Genomic DNA, 17,458 nt, shown 5'->3' with positions numbered 1-17,458 from the left:
AGGTGGCAACAGTCGGTGAATGAAACCGAACCTAAAGAACGCTTCGTTTTCGCTATACCTGCCTCCTCATGTGTGTGAGGATGCACAGCCTCAAACAAACCCCACAAAAAGGCGCCACTATGTTGGCAACTTGTGCCTGCCCGACGGTGAGTCTCAGGAAGGCACAGCATTAGCCTGGAACTGTGCGGCTCAATATTTCCCTGATATAAGCTGCCTTTTTCAGTAGGCACACATACCTATCAAGTGAGCTTATGCTACAGAGCTCACTTTCAGCTGTTTTAAATTAATCCGAACCCTGTTCTTTCACCCGATTAAGCTTTATTCTCGACACTGGTGCACACACCTCGCACTTAGCCGAAGAGCTGGAACGGCCCTTTGTAATTTTGTAATTGGAACGCTGCTTGGAATGTTTTTTTTTTAGTAGTCAACAAAATGATGGTGTTGAGGTGGCCACCTTAGTCAAGAGGCACAATAAGTATGAAGCAGATTATTATTGAAATTTTTTCTTGGAGAAGTTATTTACTGCTACGGCTCAAACCATGCTATGTAGTCTCCCAGCCGAAGAGCTGGAACGGCCCTTTGTAATTTTGTAATTGGAACGCTGCTTGGAATGTTTTTTTTTTTTTACTAGCCAACAAAATGATGGTGTTGAGGTGGCCACCTTCATCAAGAGGCACAATAAGTATGAAGCAGATTATTATTGAAATTTTTTCTTGGAGAAGTTATTTACTGCTACGGCTCAAACCATGCTATGTAGTCTCCCATCATCTGTCCGATATACTAGAGAAGGTAGTGGAAAGGACATCGGCAGGTTTCATCCTTCATACCACCGCGTCCCTCGTATGCACTACGCGTGTTTTCGTTTCCCATTTCTTTCTGCTCTTGTCCATATATCCAGTTGGTTACCTCAGGTGTTAGGGGTCACCTTGACCCTAGTCGGCAGGCGCATGGCCTTTCTTTTTCCCTTTCATGTTGTCATTTATTAACAATTTAGCGGTTCAGCGCAGACGTAAGAACAATAGCAATGTCTACTTTCCAAAGCAAGCAGAGTGTCACAGACGCATAGCCCTGTTTTTGCAGTGCAAGCTTTGCCTATCTGATTTACCCCACACCAACAATCTGTGTAACTTTAGCGGGGAAACTAACCGAATCGAACGAAAGCCAAAAGCACGGTGCTGTTGTCAACTGAACTGGCTTTCATTCCCCGCCTCGACTCAGCCGCCGCCGGAGGACCAGACGCACGGTGCTGTGCAAGGATACTACGTGGGCTACCGCGTTCGTGGAAGCGGACAGCCCTACTCATACAAGACACTGCAAAGCGACCCATCTCAGCAGGAGTGCCACCTCCGGGAACTTCGAGTTCACACCCGGTATGGCGTCGTCGTGCAGGCGTTCAACGCCAAAGGCGCTGGACCTTCCTCGGAGGAGGTCGCCGCCCAGACACTGGACTTTGGCAAGTGCAACCATGCGTTAAATTTAATTATTTACTTTATTTCACGCATGCGTATACCCGGTGAAGTAAAAGAAAGCGTTGAAGTTAATGCCTAAGCGATATATCTTCGCCAGCGCCATTGATTTATTTGCCCCGATTACGCAAGCCCCGCAAACATTAAACAATTCGTTTGCTAATCTTTTCTGTTATGCGGCATCGTTTCGGACAAAAATAAAAGAACTCAGGCATATTTTGAGTCCCTTTGGCAAGCTTAATGTTGCATTCATTCGCAGATGCCCCTGGCGCTCCACGTCTCAAGCTAGTTTCGTCCACATCGTCCTCGATACACCTCAGCTGGGACGTCTCTAAAGATCAGCCTATGGACGGTAAGTTCTTTTGATCTATGAGTGAGGTTGACAACAAATAAGCTAACAAAGCAAAGAAAGTCGTAAACTTTTTTTGCTTACGGAGGTGAAACTTGAAACTATGATTTGCTTCACTGGTGTGCTACTCTCGCAGCAATATGCCTACTGCGCCAACGAGCGGTAATAGGCATCTTTCTCGGTTGACGGCGGGCCAGAACGCTGAGATTCTAGGAGCTGAAATTGTATGTCTGGAGGCATCTTACGTATAGCTGAGAATGTTCGTAAGCTGAAAAGGAGAAGCTGTATACCGTAATTTGGAGATACAATCCGCAGACTATCCACGTTTTATAAGCTAAATTGCGTTTTATGGACTATACAGCATTTTTTTTTTTCAATATTGTCTCTTATAGCGTGAAATTCCGAAAGCAATTCTCTCCTTGAGTTTTATGATCCTTGCACTGTGCTTCTGTGCTATCGTGTGGCCGCTTGGTAGCACGGGTGGTTACTGGCGCTAGCTGCATTCTATATTTAAAGAACGTCATCAGGTATGAGCGTAAAAGTAAGTGGGGGAGTACTGGAAAGCTACGCTTGCCATGTTATCGTCAGTGCCTTCGCTAACCGGCTTATGGACGTTGCATCCAATTTAGATAGGAGTGAAGCTACCAAAGACAATGATGAGCATTTTTTTTCGTCATAGGAGCAGAAAACATTTTTTTTGTTTATGAGAGCCCAGATTACACTAATAAGTGGATACACATGCGTCTCTATGCCAGGAATGCACGCATCCCTCATGTGAACTATGCACTGGGTGCGGACAACCCAGTGGAATTTTTTTTCTCGGCGAGAACAGACAGCTCTGAATGCATGACAACTGCGGTAATTTTAACGGAAAAAATTACATAGTTTCGGTGTGGTTTTATTTGCATATCACATGAAGAAGAGAAGCCTATTGTTTCGAAACTATCAGGCGCCGATGTTAAGGATGAACGAGGCCCCAACACGCTCCTTGTCTCCCGCGCCAAATTTAATTAACCTTTCTTCTATGCGTAGATCTAATTCTGTCTTTTATATTCCCTCCACTTGATTTGAATCCTCTTCACATCATCCCTTGCCTCATGTTGTGCTCGATTTTGCTTTTCTGGTGTACCGCATGGTTTCACATGAGCCTATAGTTTTCATCTTGTTAGATTATAGCGCCAGCTTTAGGCGCATTTGGTGATGTGGTAAGTACATTGCTGTAGGAATCAGAATGGCACATTAAAGGCCACATCGCATGGGTGATGTCGGCCTTACTTGCTCTAACAGTCAACATGACAGGGTGCATCTCGCTTGAGTTTGGCTGTGCACAGTCAATGAGCTTCATTCTCGACTCTAGGTATGAAACGGTACTAGGTAAGCTGCATAGAGTTTTATACATTCGCGAGATTTTTCCCTCGAGTTCCGAACGATAAAACCCGCGGAACTCGTCTCTAACTCTAATCGAGAATTCAAACTACTGGAGCGAATTTGTTTATACCAAAGAAACAGCGCCAACTAGGCTGGGACAAGAAAGGGCGCACAGCAGCACAAACGCTGACTTTTAACCGTTTCTTTCGTGCTGATGAACGATTCATGTGCACGTATGAAACGTTATCAAAAACGGGAAATTAACAGACAGAATGACTGAATCAGTGATAAATCTCACTCACTGTTGAAAGCCAACAATGTAAAAGCCTGCGCTCTTTTTTCGATATCCCAAGTGATGCCATCCTAACACACCTTTTTTAGGACCACATGTTGAGGAATATGACTATCAGTTTTGTCTACGCACTCTTTTCTGTGCTATCATGTGGCTGTTGCAGTGTTGCAGTGTTGCAGTGTTCTGTTGCAGTGTACTTTTCAGCTTCACAGTAAAGCATCATGCTATACCACTAACCTAACTGCAGCACTCTTGTCGCATCCGATCCCCTCCTGCACTCTATTTTCTGTTCTACTCATTAGCTAAACAAATCCGCAGCCGACATCATCCAAGAGCTCAAAGACATCTGCAGCAATCTAACGGTGGGATTCTTCCTCTACTTTATAGGGTGCCTCCTTTTCTACAAAGCCGAGCCGGGGCTAGAACCCCGAACACCTGCTCCACGGGGAACGGCTTCCGACTGGTCCTCCGTGCAGGCAGAACCGGAGAGGAGGACTCACGCGTTTCGCGGCCTGGGCTGTGGCCGCACTTACGCCTTTTACATCGTGGCCTTCAACGCAGCCGGTCGGGGACCGCGAAGCAACGTCGTGCTGGCCAAGACCGACGGTTCAGGTCAGTGCACTGGTATTACGTGACATTAGAGCGGCATGTTGGGCTTGACCAAACACCAGTGGCGCGCTAAGAAGGCATCATCATCACCAGCGTGACAACGTCCACTGCAGAACACAAACATCTCCCATCGACTTCCAGTCAACCCTGTCTTGTGCCAGCTGGGACAGCCTCTTCTTTCGTGCTTACATACTTAAGACACTCTAGGAGTGTAGGAAACAGGGATTGCGTTCGTCTTAATAAAGAAAAAGCAATTTTCAGATGCACTGTGGAAACAAAGAGTAGTTATGAAGCGAAATCCAGAACGCACTATTGATATAATAATTTTATGGTTTCCTCACGCCTCATGTCGGTTTTGCCTTTCACTCAAGATCGTATAAGGCAATGTGCAGGGAACGTTCCTTGTTGGTATTTGGCTTTTTACATCGTTTCTCCGGTTTCCCACAGCTTGCAAGTTGTTTCTTGCGACCAGTGACGAGACAACTAAATACCTTCGTGATTTTACGCCCATCGCTTGATCTGGTCGTACTGGTAGCTCGGAGTTGGTGCAAAACAGAGAGCCCATTTTAAATTGGGGGATGCGTAGAGCGGTGTAAAATAGCCGAGCTAATTGTCGGAGAAGAGACCACACGCTGCGCTAGTGTATACAGAATTTTAAAACTTTCGCAGCTCAGCTTTTCAAACGTAACGATCACATTTTTGATGGCAAGATCAATTTTCCCTGCACCAAGCCACCTTCGTTCTGCCAAAAATCGAAACAAGAGAAGAGATTTTACCGACCTTGTTATTACGACTGCACCCGGCCACCTTCGTGCTCCCAAAAATCAAAACAAGAGAGGAGATTTTATTACACATGTAATGACCTTGTTATTACGACTAGATACGGAACTTGGTGCTGTTGCGTTTTCATAACGCAGCTACTTGACAACCTTGCCTGTAATATGAATAGTAGTCTCTTCTACTCACTGCATCTTTAGGAGCTGTATAAGAACGGTAATAACCACTGCCGCAAAATATAGTGCTTTCAAAAGCTTTATTACAAAAAAAATGGCGGGGACACTTCAGCTCCGCGTCAAGGATATGACGCGATAGCTTCAATGAGCTTATTTTCATTCATGCTGAAATGGTTAATCAAAACTTTACATTAATATATCCCTGGTAGTACTGATACCACTATTTGCCCAATGGTGCAGCAGTTAAGGGATGCGCAACTGTCCTATAAGGGCAGGTCTGCCACCCGTGGGTCTTGTACGGCCCAACTTCCCGAGCAACCTCTCGCGATCAACATTAATTTAACTGCCACCTGCCACTGTGGTTAGTTTGCTGTCATTCGGGTGGGCAGTCTGTGACTACCGCGCAAGGTTACGTGACCGAAGCTGCTCACCTACGTTCCTTCTCAGGGTGTGGCCCCACGCCACCCTATTTATCGCTCACAATGCCAACAACGCCGATGCTGGAATTTCTGCTGAACGGCGCCCTTAACGCTATTCCTTTAATAATTTCTATTTTTTTACCGCAGACATTGCATTTGTGATGTTTGTTTTTGTACTGAAATCATCAAAATTATGTCTACAGGCAAGTATAAGCTACTACTAGGCGATATCACCTGTAGAAATAAATTTTGGCGTCCACCCGCGTCGCGTTCAAAGGTGTATAGAAGGATTTCATTCTCATGCTTGTTTTTATGACGCTTAGAATAATTTTTACGATTAAAAACTTCGTTTCGCCGGATAAACATTTCTAAACAACTTTTCGCTGCAAATGTTTTGTAAGAACGTAGCATAATTTTGCGTTGGAAGGCTGCCAGAACGAACAACGCTTGTTATCTCTTGTGCACTAAACTGTGTCCTAATACCCGCAATCATTTCTTCCCAACAAATTAATTTTCACCTTTCAATTCAGCTATCCCCATTGACTTGCATTGATATAGGGGATAGGTGTGCAGATACGGCCGTTCATTTTTAACGTGGGTGCCTTGCGCAGTTCCCGTGGCTCCCGACATGCGGGGCTTCATTGCTGCCAACGTGAGCTGGGCTACCCTCATGCTGAGTGCGTGGCGGAGTGGCGGATGTCCCATCTCATTTTTCACCGTGCTCTACAAGCGGCAATCGTCGCCTGGTGACTGGAAGCCGGCCGCAACCAAGTTTGATTCTGAGCATGCGTTGTCTCTCCAGCCACGACTCACAATTGATGACCTCCAGCCGGGCACCTGGTATCAGTTGTTGGTCACTGCACAAAATGAGGCCGGCGCCACAGAGGCAGAATATGTATTTGCCACGCTCACTCCACAGGGAGGTGAGGATGTTTTCTCTGAAACATAATATACCTTCTGAGCTTGACAATCTTTCGCTTTTACCACGCTTAACATACGATTTAAAGAGGCACTCTGTTAGCATAAACGAATTTAAAAATATCAATATGTTTTCGTTCCTCTTTCCTTATGATAATAGCAACGGTAAAACTGTGGGTTTTGGCGGGAGTCTATATACCGGATTTTTCAGCGGACATTTTAAAATGTTTTCAAGAAAAGGTTTTTTTGGGGGCAGAAATGTGGCTTTTGCGCCGTACTATTACCACTGTTGGCGGACACCAGAGAAACACTGATTCGTTTTAAGCAGTAAGCAGGTCAATTGGTTTTCGATAATTATATTTTTTACTGGCAGAGTTAGACGCCCAGTTCCATTAAGATATGTTTAGCCTGTCGTTAGTATTAGCCATCTCAATTTTTATAATTCGAAAAAGCAATTCCCCTTGGCACTGTGGCTCGACAAAATTTCTCTTTTTCGGCTAGTTACGTGCACTGGACGGGTTGCTCTGCCTGCATGCTTGGAAAGCGCTAGTCTTTTCGCACAATGCAGCCACATTCTGTAGAGACACAGCAGCGAGGGTAATCGCGTTTTCGAAATTATAAAAACTGATATGGCTGTTACTAACAACCGGCTAAAAATGTCGAATCGCAACCTGTTGCCTATATTTTATGGTTAAAAAGTTAGTTAGTCAAAATTTAGTTAACCAGCTTACTACCTAAGACAATTCATGGGCTTTCTGGTGTCCGTCAACACGAAAATAATATGACGCAAAAGGCATATTTTTACCCCAGCAAGCCTATTTAAAAAAGTCTTCCTTGAAACACCTGGCATATTTAGTTGGTAAAAAAAAAAGTAAAGCCACAGTCAATGGTGGCACCGTGCTGTGATTAAACATCGTGACTCTTCATGTATTTTGGTTTTCTGAGTTGAACTTCCTATACTACACAAGTGAACCAAACTGAGCGCACTATTTCTGCTTTAAAGGCCTTGCGATGCCTGAAATGTTTCCCTTGCAACTTGTCGCCTTTTACCGCGAGGTCAGGCACTGTTTTCTAATCATCTCCGAAAATATTTGAAAAGGAAAACAGGCTGGCAGTTGCAGTGCCATCTGAAGCGCTGATACCAGCATAAATCAGTCTCTGGTGGCCGCGATATATATAGAGAGCCTGATTTGGTTGACGAGATCCTAAACTACATGTGTGCTATGTACTATATCTTTTAATATTTCTGATGCATCTCCCACAATTCCACTCTCATTACTGCCACTGCCCGCCGCCTAGACGGTGCGGCAGTCGTTGTGCCCATAATGCCACGGTTTGGAGAACCCACATACCACTGGAAAGCAACGTTTTCATAAACAAAAAAAGGTTTTCATATGTTCACGCTGTTTCTCTTGGTTACATCTTGCTATTTATTTATTTGCGCAAGGACCTTTTAGTTGCCCCAAAAAAGAGTTTTAAAATGCACTAGAGTCTCCCTTCAAAGAGAAAGAAGGATGCCACAAATGTTTAGGCTTGTCATTCAGTCTTGAAGGCGCAAAGAATTGGTAAACAGTTAATGGGTCATATGATCTGCTTATAACCCGTCTAGTGCGCGTTCATGACATTCCAGAAGCTCAAAATCTGTCGAGGGTTTACCAGGAGCTAGGTACGAGACAAATTCTCAACCCTGAAAGCCTTACTAATTGTATAGGCGCCATAAGGTGACCAATGCACTGCTGTAAAGCAGGCTCAGCGATTTGAGGACTGTTGTAATTCATAATAAGCTGTTGGTTAAGGTGACAGAAGGCAACAGCCACAGAAACCAAGGGGCACAGGGCATTTTTTTTAATCAATTTATTTATTTTGTGGTGTTGATCAATTTAGAATATTCCTGAATATGTTATCGCTTAAAGTAATTGATTAGAAAAGCAGAAGAAAAAACAACCACGTGCCGCCGGTGGGATCCGAACCCACGACCTCCGAATTACGCGTCCGGTGCTCTACCTCTGAGCTACGGCGACGGCTGTGAAACCTTCTGCTTTCGGGGGTATTTATGTTTACAAGTAACCTAACCTTGAGAGTGTTCATCAGCGCCACCCACGTTCATAAGCGGCGGACGTAGAACGTACTGAGTTACCGCAGGTGTGACGTAGAACGTCATCGAACGGAGAGGGTGGAAGCTGCGTGAGAACCCTCTTATGCTTCCTATGGCATCAAGGCTGCCAGAACCGAGGCCCTCGCTAAGCAATTAAGCAAACAGGTGAAGGGGAATGAGGGGCTCGTTATAAATATGACAGAAGCCAACAGCCACAGAAACCAAGGGGCACAGGACATTTTTTTTAAATCAATTTATTTATTTTAAGGTGATGGTTATCATATTCAATATGGGTACCTCTTCAACTAATTGAAATACTGCATTGTCCTTCCAGGCACGGTGCCTCCGCCGCATTGGACGCAAGTGATCGAATCCCAACGCCGCCGAATTCACGTCATCGTTCCCGTTGTGTGCGCTGTGGTGGTGACCCTGCTAGTCACCGTTGTTGTAGGCTGTACCGTCTCGCGCAGACGACTTGCTGCCCTTCGGAGACGCCGCCTGCGTAAGCATAGCTGCTTAGTTTTCCGTCTTTTTAATGATTCGGTTACTTTAGCCCAAAATATTTGAAGAGGTACATTTGAGTGCATGAGGCATATAAATTTAGGCAAGACAGGGAGAAACAATGATGTTGGACGCAGAATTGAAATTTAGGTAAAGGAAATGCAATGCCTGTGAAAAAATCCTAATCTGCGTCAGTTAATGTTCGAGAGCAGCGGCCTCGGCTGCAACTAGCGGATGTGATAACTGAGAAAACATAACTAATCTACTGGGAACTTAAGAACTTTGTTAATTCCAGACGAACGCGTCAGATGCATAGTTTGTTGAATTCCACCACCTTCGTCACATCAGCACAATCAAGAGAGTGAAATACAAGTTCACACATGGCAGAACATTACCGCCCGCAGTGGCCGCTTTGGGGAAAATCTGCTGCCTTAAATTTTGCAGTTTAACTACTTATGACAGCCTGTTGACTCTAATTATAGTTATGGCTTTTAGGAGGCTCTGACTTTTTTATCGTGTATACTTTGACAAGAGCACGGTTTTTGTCATTCTATGCTCTGCTCAGTGTGGCAGCCAAGAAGCGCGGATGAAGCGTCCAGCGTGGCCACCAAGTCACTGGACACGGTGCCCATGAGCGTGTGGAAGAAAGCCGGATTTCAGCAGCACTCTACAGCACCTCGGACAGAGAAACTTTACTGGCCGTCGCCGTTTCGATCCCGAGTGCCGTCCTGTCACGTGTCGGCGAGTGGCGACAGTGCGCACTGCAATACATGGACCTCGGCACGTAGCCTCGCCACTATACACGAGGACTGCAAGATGGAACCAGATGTACAGAAGCAAGAGCATACGTACGCCGTGCCTTTCGCGCCAAACAACACAGTGCAAAAGGTGGGCACGTGTTGATTTGGTTTTATATCATTGAACACATTTCACGTTACATATACAGATCTCCACAACAGCCATAACTCGGATTTTTCTGAGGCCTCAGATGGAACAAAAAATAGAATCAAATGTCTGGCCATCGTGAAAGTGTTCAATTGTCGTCAGCAGTGAACGCAGCTAAAGCTACTTTTGCTCTTGGTGGAGTAAAGAAAACACTTCCGATATCGCCTCCGTTCTGTATATTGCTTGGTTTGGTTTCGTTTATTGGGGTTTGACGTACCAAAGCAACTTAGGCTATGAGGGACGCCGTAGTGAAGGTCTGCGGAAATTTCGACCACCTGGGGTTCTTTAACGTGCACTGACGTCGCACAGTACACGGACCTCTAGAATTTCGCCTTCATTGAAATTCGGCCGCCGCGGCCGGGATCGAACCTGCGTCTTTCGGGCCAGCAGTCGAGCGCCGTAACCACTGAGCCTCCGCGGCGGGGCGTCCTGTATATTGCACTACAGCCCTATTATTTGCGAGGCTTACCTGGAATAGCTTACCTAGTCCCGTAGCCTAAAAGAATTTACTGCGCCTATGGTTTGAATTTGCTAGCTATGCTCCTCTGGCAATGCCATTGCGTTCTAATATGCAAACAGTACCTTTTTTATTTGTAAAAAATGTGGTCTCTTTTTTCGCGGCATGGCTCACTTGTGTAATAATGATAACTCTGCGAACGCATATTGGTTTGACAATGGAGTTGTGATACTGCGTGGACGTGAAAAGATCAAAACATCAATGGGGTCCTGTAGTAATAGAACTTCTTTTGGGAAAAAAAGAGTTGGCTTTCCCTTCTGATGAAAAGATATCGAACCACTTCAACGTTTGCTGGTGCACACGTACTCGGCAGCGCTTTAATGATATCCACAATATTTGCGACGCATCCACAAATGTTAATACAATGAGAAAAAAAACTGGGCAGCAGTTGTTAATAATGTGGACTGAAGACAAGAGGTTATTAATATTCTTTAAGTTTGATGCATAATGTTTGATTCCTGCCGCAGCACTATCTTTCTTCAACCTTTTTTTCTCATAGTTCCAAAGATAAATGGACTTTACGAGCCGCAGTGCTGGTTCCGTATCACTCTCGTGTAAATATCGCTCTGGTATCACTGTGGTGGCTTTTAGAGAAACTTGAATAAATCTTTGTTACCATTCGAAAAAAGAAGTTCAAATACAACAGGAGTAAGGACTTCTGACAGTGATGAACGCGTTGTCTAATTGCTTGAGCAGTCTGTTAACAGAGACCGAGCAGAAAGAAACTGAGAAAATGCCTAAACACTAGGTGAGGTCTGTGCAGATATTTTGTTTTATTTGAGCCTGTGCATCTGTTGTGCTCAATTTTATTCTCTGTCAGGAATATCAAATGGTTCTTGTTTCGACCATTGAAGTCGTAAGCAAGGCTTAAAAGGTGTACTGACAAGTATGCTTTTTGTAAATTGTGTGGTATTACTGGAGTGTTTTCTCATTTTGGGGTACGTAGTCCCTGTTCACTTCACCTATTTTAACCCTACTTTGAGAGGACACTCGAGCCCAGTACTGTTCTGATCTAGAACACTAAAGAGCACTTTGCCAAGCTTTCGACGCCCTTTCTTGCTTCAAAAAGAGGCTAGTATCAGTATCGACCTGGCGTAATGAGGATTCTTCACACCTGCATTACACCTGCATTGCTTCTGAAATTACAATCTTGTACATACAAAAAGAATGTGTCAGGCTCGTTTTTGCTGTTGTTGTATCTTGTAGTTGGAGGAGCGTGATGACCTTCTTGCATCTGCCGAACGACTGGCAGCATCCATGTCATCGAGAAAAGGCGAGTAATTATTTGGTTATAGGTAGATATACAAGGTATAAGTTCTAATACTGACGGTTTCAATATACAGAACCAACAACCTTGTGAAATAACGCACCGATGTCGTCCCGCGCCAAAATCAAGTTGAAGAAAGTAGCCTATAAATTTAAGGAATTTAAGGAACTTTCCCCTGCTGCCTATTAGCAGCCCACACATTTAGGCCGCACTGTAATGAATTCCAGATCTGAATAGCAAAAAAAAACATTATCCAATCGAACGACATATGGATTTGCAGGTGTGTTGGTGGTGCTAATGTACGTGCTGCAGATACTTTTGTAAGAAAACGAAAACAAAGCGAAATATTTTGATGAAACTATATTTGATCGCGCGGTCAACTACAAAGGCTCCATTTTAGCTCGCAGGCTGTCCAGCTCACCAGAATGTATTGGTACTACAGTGTAAGTGATGCTTTCGAAACTAAGCCAAATAAAAAATTCGTTTTGAGCCAAGTTAGAAACTACATTCCGAGAACGGGCACAGCATGTGTTTTCACAGTATTATTGTTTGGCGACAATTCATGTATATAAAAACAATTGTGAATTCGTTATTCATTACGCAGTTGAATAATTCCCGTTTCAGTCGTTTCAGTCGTTTCTACCGAGGGGTCACTCGCTACGGTGAACGTTGAGGCCGACAAGCCCAATGAAACAGACAGCAGATAGCGACGCCATTTCCGGCCTTTGTGAGTCAAGCCCTTTTAGCTAAGATGAGCGACTGAAATGAAAATCATAGACATTCTTTTTCTTTTCAGGTGTGCGATCGCTGTCACAGCCATAATTGGGGGCCGCCCTATAAACACCCCAACTGCTGGCTTGCACTACACCTTATGTTATGATGGCTATGCCGACAGTGCTGTGTGGAATAGATGTCAGAGAAGCAAGCAATTGTTAAATTGGCATGCGGAGGCTACCAGATCTGGTAAGGTTCCTTTACCGGCTATTGTGGGAAACTATAAAACGACAGATGTGGTATTGTAATAGAGGTGTGCACTGTCGCGCACTTTTCTTTTATTATGGCTAGGGAATAAGTCACTGACATTGCGAAAGGCTCAAATCACTCACTCAGAGAATGTTCTTCATTTCAGCAGCGCGCAAAATGATACTCTAAGACGAAGAGCGAAACAGGGTTAGGCAATCCTTAACAGCTAGTTCTATATCGATCTGTTCGTGTTCAGAAATAAAACGACCATTTACGCCCTTAGCATCTTGCCTGCGAAATATGAAGACTTGGAAATTAATAACAAATACACGAAGAAAAAAATTCTATGCATCGTAATGTGCGCCCTTCAGTAAAGAGATTTCTTTTTCTAGAAATAACCTACTTAAATTGCTCATCTCCAAAGGTAACTTACAATAAGAACGCTAACTACGAGAAAACAGTAGTAATAATCTAGAACAGAAAGCATGGAAGGTCGTGGAAGCGGATTGCAGGTTAAAGCTCTTCGCAAAGGTTGTCGGAAGTGGAGCGCATGCGTCGCATGGTTGCTTAGAGAGAGGATATGCACGGTTGCAAGAGGGTGAACGGAGGTCAAAGAAACTTTGCTGCTCGCAAAGATTTGTCCCGAAGCTTTTACGGTGGAACGTTAGTGCCCGAAATACTCAAAATAACCCACGAAATCTGCGATCCGGAAGCATGGTGTCGTTGTTTAGACCGGTTAGATTTAGTACAACTCGTAAGCTCGCACGACGAGATTTTCGCTCTCTCTGTAAGTCTTCCCAGATGCTTTTAAAGGAAGACTGATTAAAAGTGTTCGTCGTGTAACCGCAGATCGCAGTTATTATTGATACTTGCGATATTCTAGCATTGATACAGAAACTTCAGGAACGTGCTTTTTCCTCATAAAAGTAGTTTTGCTCTCTAAGCATAGTATAATCTCTATGTGTAATATTAGTACAGCACGTCCACTAAAACTCCAGCACACCACACCGGATGCTACGAGACCGACTCCCGTTGCATAGTGAATACCATCGCCGAGATGTTATGGATATATTCTCGCCGTACATTCCGCCACCTTAGGGCATTCTGGTTGTTGCATTCAGCTCCTTGATAATCCTAGTTGATCACCGTTCTCTTTCGAAGTACTGCGTGCTGCTATGAATGGAAGCCGTCAATTTTCTGCAAAAGCAGCCATAAGTATATTCAAAGTGGCCATGGTTTTTAGAGTTAAAACATGCGCTATCGAAAACTCTCGGATACATTTGCGTTTGAAAGCGTGTAAATATTTTTTTATGCTTAATTGTATTTTTAACGTGACAAAAAATTTATGGAAGCACTGAATAACATGCATTGTTATTCGGCTTAAAGATGGAAGAGAGGCTGAGTTCCTCTTCCTAATTTCTTTTTTGCTCTTTTTTCCACTGCTCTCTTCCCCACTGCAGGTGCATTCAGCGCATCGGCTAGTTATTTCCTCACTGAATAATCAAGCACAAGATGAATACTTCTCAAGATAAGGTGGCTTACTTCGCTCGCTGGAAAGGCTAACACGCAACTAGACACAACCATACTAAAGCCTGAACAGCGAGGACACCACACCGCGACGCATTTCTTTTGAGCTGGTTCGCTAATCGCGTAAGGCATTAACTGCCTTGCAGTGTGAGCCCGTCAGCCCCAAAATTGTGCTGACACCCGCCATGAATCATTACCGTCATCATCATCATCATCAGCCTGACTGCGCCCACTGCCAGGAAAAGGTCTCCCACGTCTTTCCAACAAACCCTGTCCTCTGCGAGCTGCGGCCACCGTATTCCCGGAAACTTCTTAATCTCATCCACCCACCTAACTTTCTGCCACCCCCTGCTCGCTTGCCTTATAAACCCCTCCGTTGCCCTTAAGGACCAGCGATTGTCATGCCTTCGCATTACATGCCCGGCCCTAGCCAATTCTTCCTCTTGATTTTGACTAGGATGTCTTTCACCCGCATTTGTTCCCTCACCCACCTTGCCTGCTTCCGGTCTCTTAACCTTACACCTATCATTTATCACCTACCTCGTGAACAAGCTATAGAAAGAATATGCTGACCAGTGCCTTAGAACAAGTTGCCCGGTAACGAAGGGGCGCTTGTTTAAAATGTGAACAGCTTTTTCCACCATAAGAAAAACTGGTTCCTGCAATAAAAGGTCTCCTCTTTTGGTGTTCTATTTAAACAACTTTACTTGGTGATGGCCGATAGGTGATTACTAGCTGCTGCAAAGAAAACTGTGTTCCCATCGGCTTCTAGCCTTTTGCTGCTACTACAGCAATGCTGGAATCTTGTCAAGCTCATGAGCCCATCGACCATCACACGACTCCTTCAACAAGCACCAGATGTGGCTCCTGTGGTATGGAGAGACCATAAAATAGCAACGACTCTATTGGACCTGCCATTTATAGGTTTGGGTGCCCATTTCAGCAGATATGGTGGCACTGATCGATAGTATAGCGGAATTCATAAGAGCAATTCATAGAAATGCGCCGAAATTTAACCTACAACGTATGTAGCCTTCCTGAAATCCCACAGCGAGGCCACCAAGAAAAGTTTTACAGAGGCGCGTCCAAGCTAGCCGCACATATCACTGAATGGAAATGGCTATTTTTTCAATCATCTTTCTCATAAATCAAAGGTGGAAACTCTATTTTTTCCGCATAACACTTTATTAGTCACTTCAGAATCGCATTTACCCTTAGCGAAAAAGAGGATGTGCTTAATATTCATTTCAAACATATTGTATTAATTTCATATTTATTTCGCATTTTTGTCCCCATGCTTAAACTGCAATACGAATGCTTTGTAGGTATACTAGGAAGAATATTTTGAACGTTATTTAAAATACATGAAAAGTACATTTTTGCCCGCTTAGCACATTTAAAATGCATTAAAGATATACTAAAAATAGACATTAAATACATTAGATTACATTAGAAATACACTAAGAATATATATAATTAATACATTCAAAAATATTCATTTCGGCTTAAAAAAGGTCTGCTGGTCGGCTTCACAGAATGAGACGGGTTAATGCTTCAACTGCAGAACAAATTGTGCAAGCGCAGTTATCATCAGTCACGATGTACATGAGTTTATAAGGTAACGTGGCGGCATGGGAATGGCAAAGATACCTACGCAACAAATCATGACGGAAGTATCGCAGCAAACAGTAAATGCTCCAACAAGCGCCATAGTTGGCTTGCCTTATACAGGGTGTCCACGCTAACTTTGGTCAAGGGTTACAAAATAAAATATTTGAGGTAGGCCAGGGAAACCACTTACATACATCTACCAACCGGCTTGCGCATCATAGCCAATTTTTTGTTTTGCAGTTAATTAATTAGCAATTAAGATAATTTTTCTAAATTCGTAAATATTGACTTCAGGGAGAAAATGCGAATAGCAGAGTTGGAGAGCACCTTGAGAAACTCCCATTCCATTTGTTTGCGGTAAAGGAAACCTCACGTGTATCCTTTTTCCGAGCTACAAAGAAAGCCCACGAAATACAAAAAAATCATGTGACTAGTGCATTCGCGCGCCACGATTGTGCTGCTCTCAACCGTAGCTTGAGTGAACGAAATCAGCTGCTGGCAAGGCGCGACGACCTCAGTGCGCCGGCAGGCCGATATGTCAACGGTGGTTGCGGCCCCCGAGCGAGCCAGTCTGCAAGCGTGACGGTGCAAGTTGCAGCGAACGAGCCGGGCATTGTGAGCTATGACATGGATGGCCAAAGGTGACAAACACAAATTCGACCAGTTTTATTCGCCACCGAGAGCCAAAAGAAGATAAGTAAATACGTGCCTCTCTTCTTTTGCCTCTCAGTGGCGAATAAAACTGGTCTCATTTGTGTTTGTCACCTTTGGCTATTCCATAGCTCACAACTTTACCTGTCACGCTTGTAGACTGGCTCGCGCGGGTGCCGCAACCGCCGTTGACATATCGGCCTGCCGGCGCATTGAGGTCGTCGCGCCTTGCCAGCAGCTTATTTCGTTCACTCAAGCCACGGTTGAGAGCAGCACAATCGTGGCGCGCGAATGCGCTAGTCACGTGATTTTTCTTGTATTTCGTGGGCTTTATTTGGAGCTCGGAACAAAGATACATGTGAGGTTTTTTTTACCGCAAACAAAATGAATGGGGGTTTCTCAAGGTGCTCTCCAACTTTGCTATTCACATTTCCTGCCTAAAGTCATTATTTGCGAATTTACAAAAATTATCTTAATTGATAATTAAGTAATTGCAAAACAAAAAAATTGCCTATGATGCGCAAGCCGGCTGGTAGATGTATGTAAGTGGTTTCCTTGGCCTACTTCAAATATTTTATTTTTAAGCCTTGGCTAAATTTAGCGTAGACACCATGTATATACCCACCGAGAGCGACGCACTATTTTGCCCTTTGAGGCGTTTTTTTGCCCGAAGACTGTGGGCCCAAAAATTATCCGAGAAGTGCCCTACTGGTCACGTTCGAATTAGGAGGCGATCTAGAATAGAACTGGTAGTCGAAACTTGCGTCAGAAATAGGTCAGAAGTCGAACTGCCAACGAACAGATACACGGGCGTCTAAGGGAGCCGGTCGGCCTTGCCGGTCGTGTCCCTTTTCGCCGGCATATTTGGGCCCGGAAATACCCAAGGCGCATTTGCCGGTATAATGCTATCACGTTCTCCGCACGTAGTGTAAATAAATGGTGATTACCTTCCTGCTAAAAGTTACCATAAACGAAAGGACTTCAGAACAGAAAAAGCTTGGGCAGGT

General features: G+C 44.3%; 1 protein-coding gene across 1 annotated transcript in view; it reads left to right on the top strand.

Moving 5' to 3' along the window:
• The window catches only part of LOC149371592 (cell adhesion molecule Dscam1-like), a 101,152-nt gene extending 86,441 nt beyond the window's left edge, over positions 1–14,711 (top strand). The window contains exons 17-27 of the mRNA XM_089565861.1: positions 1,219–1,453; positions 1,726–1,818; positions 3,863–4,087; positions 6,068–6,379; positions 8,804–8,971; positions 9,536–9,858; positions 11,639–11,705; positions 12,107–12,109; positions 12,324–12,426; positions 12,496–12,662; positions 14,123–14,711. Of these exons, the coding sequence (XP_089421987.1) occupies positions 1,219–1,453; positions 1,726–1,818; positions 3,863–4,087; positions 6,068–6,379; positions 8,804–8,971; positions 9,536–9,858; positions 11,639–11,705; positions 12,107–12,109; positions 12,324–12,406 (1,509 nt within the window). The 3' untranslated portion in view covers positions 12,407–12,426; positions 12,496–12,662; positions 14,123–14,711. The remainder of the gene's footprint in view (positions 1–1,218; positions 1,454–1,725; positions 1,819–3,862; positions 4,088–6,067; positions 6,380–8,803; positions 8,972–9,535; positions 9,859–11,638; positions 11,706–12,106; positions 12,110–12,323; positions 12,427–12,495; positions 12,663–14,122) is intronic.
• Positions 14,712–17,458: the final 2,747 nt, after the last annotated feature.

Source organism: Amblyomma mixtum, chromosome 1, assembly GCF_055824585.1.
Source record: "Amblyomma mixtum isolate Tamu chromosome 1, ASM5582458v1, whole genome shotgun sequence".
NCBI classification, from domain to species: Eukaryota; Metazoa; Arthropoda; class Arachnida; order Ixodida; family Ixodidae; genus Amblyomma; species Amblyomma mixtum.
This window is presented reverse-complemented; position numbering and strand designations above follow the sequence as displayed.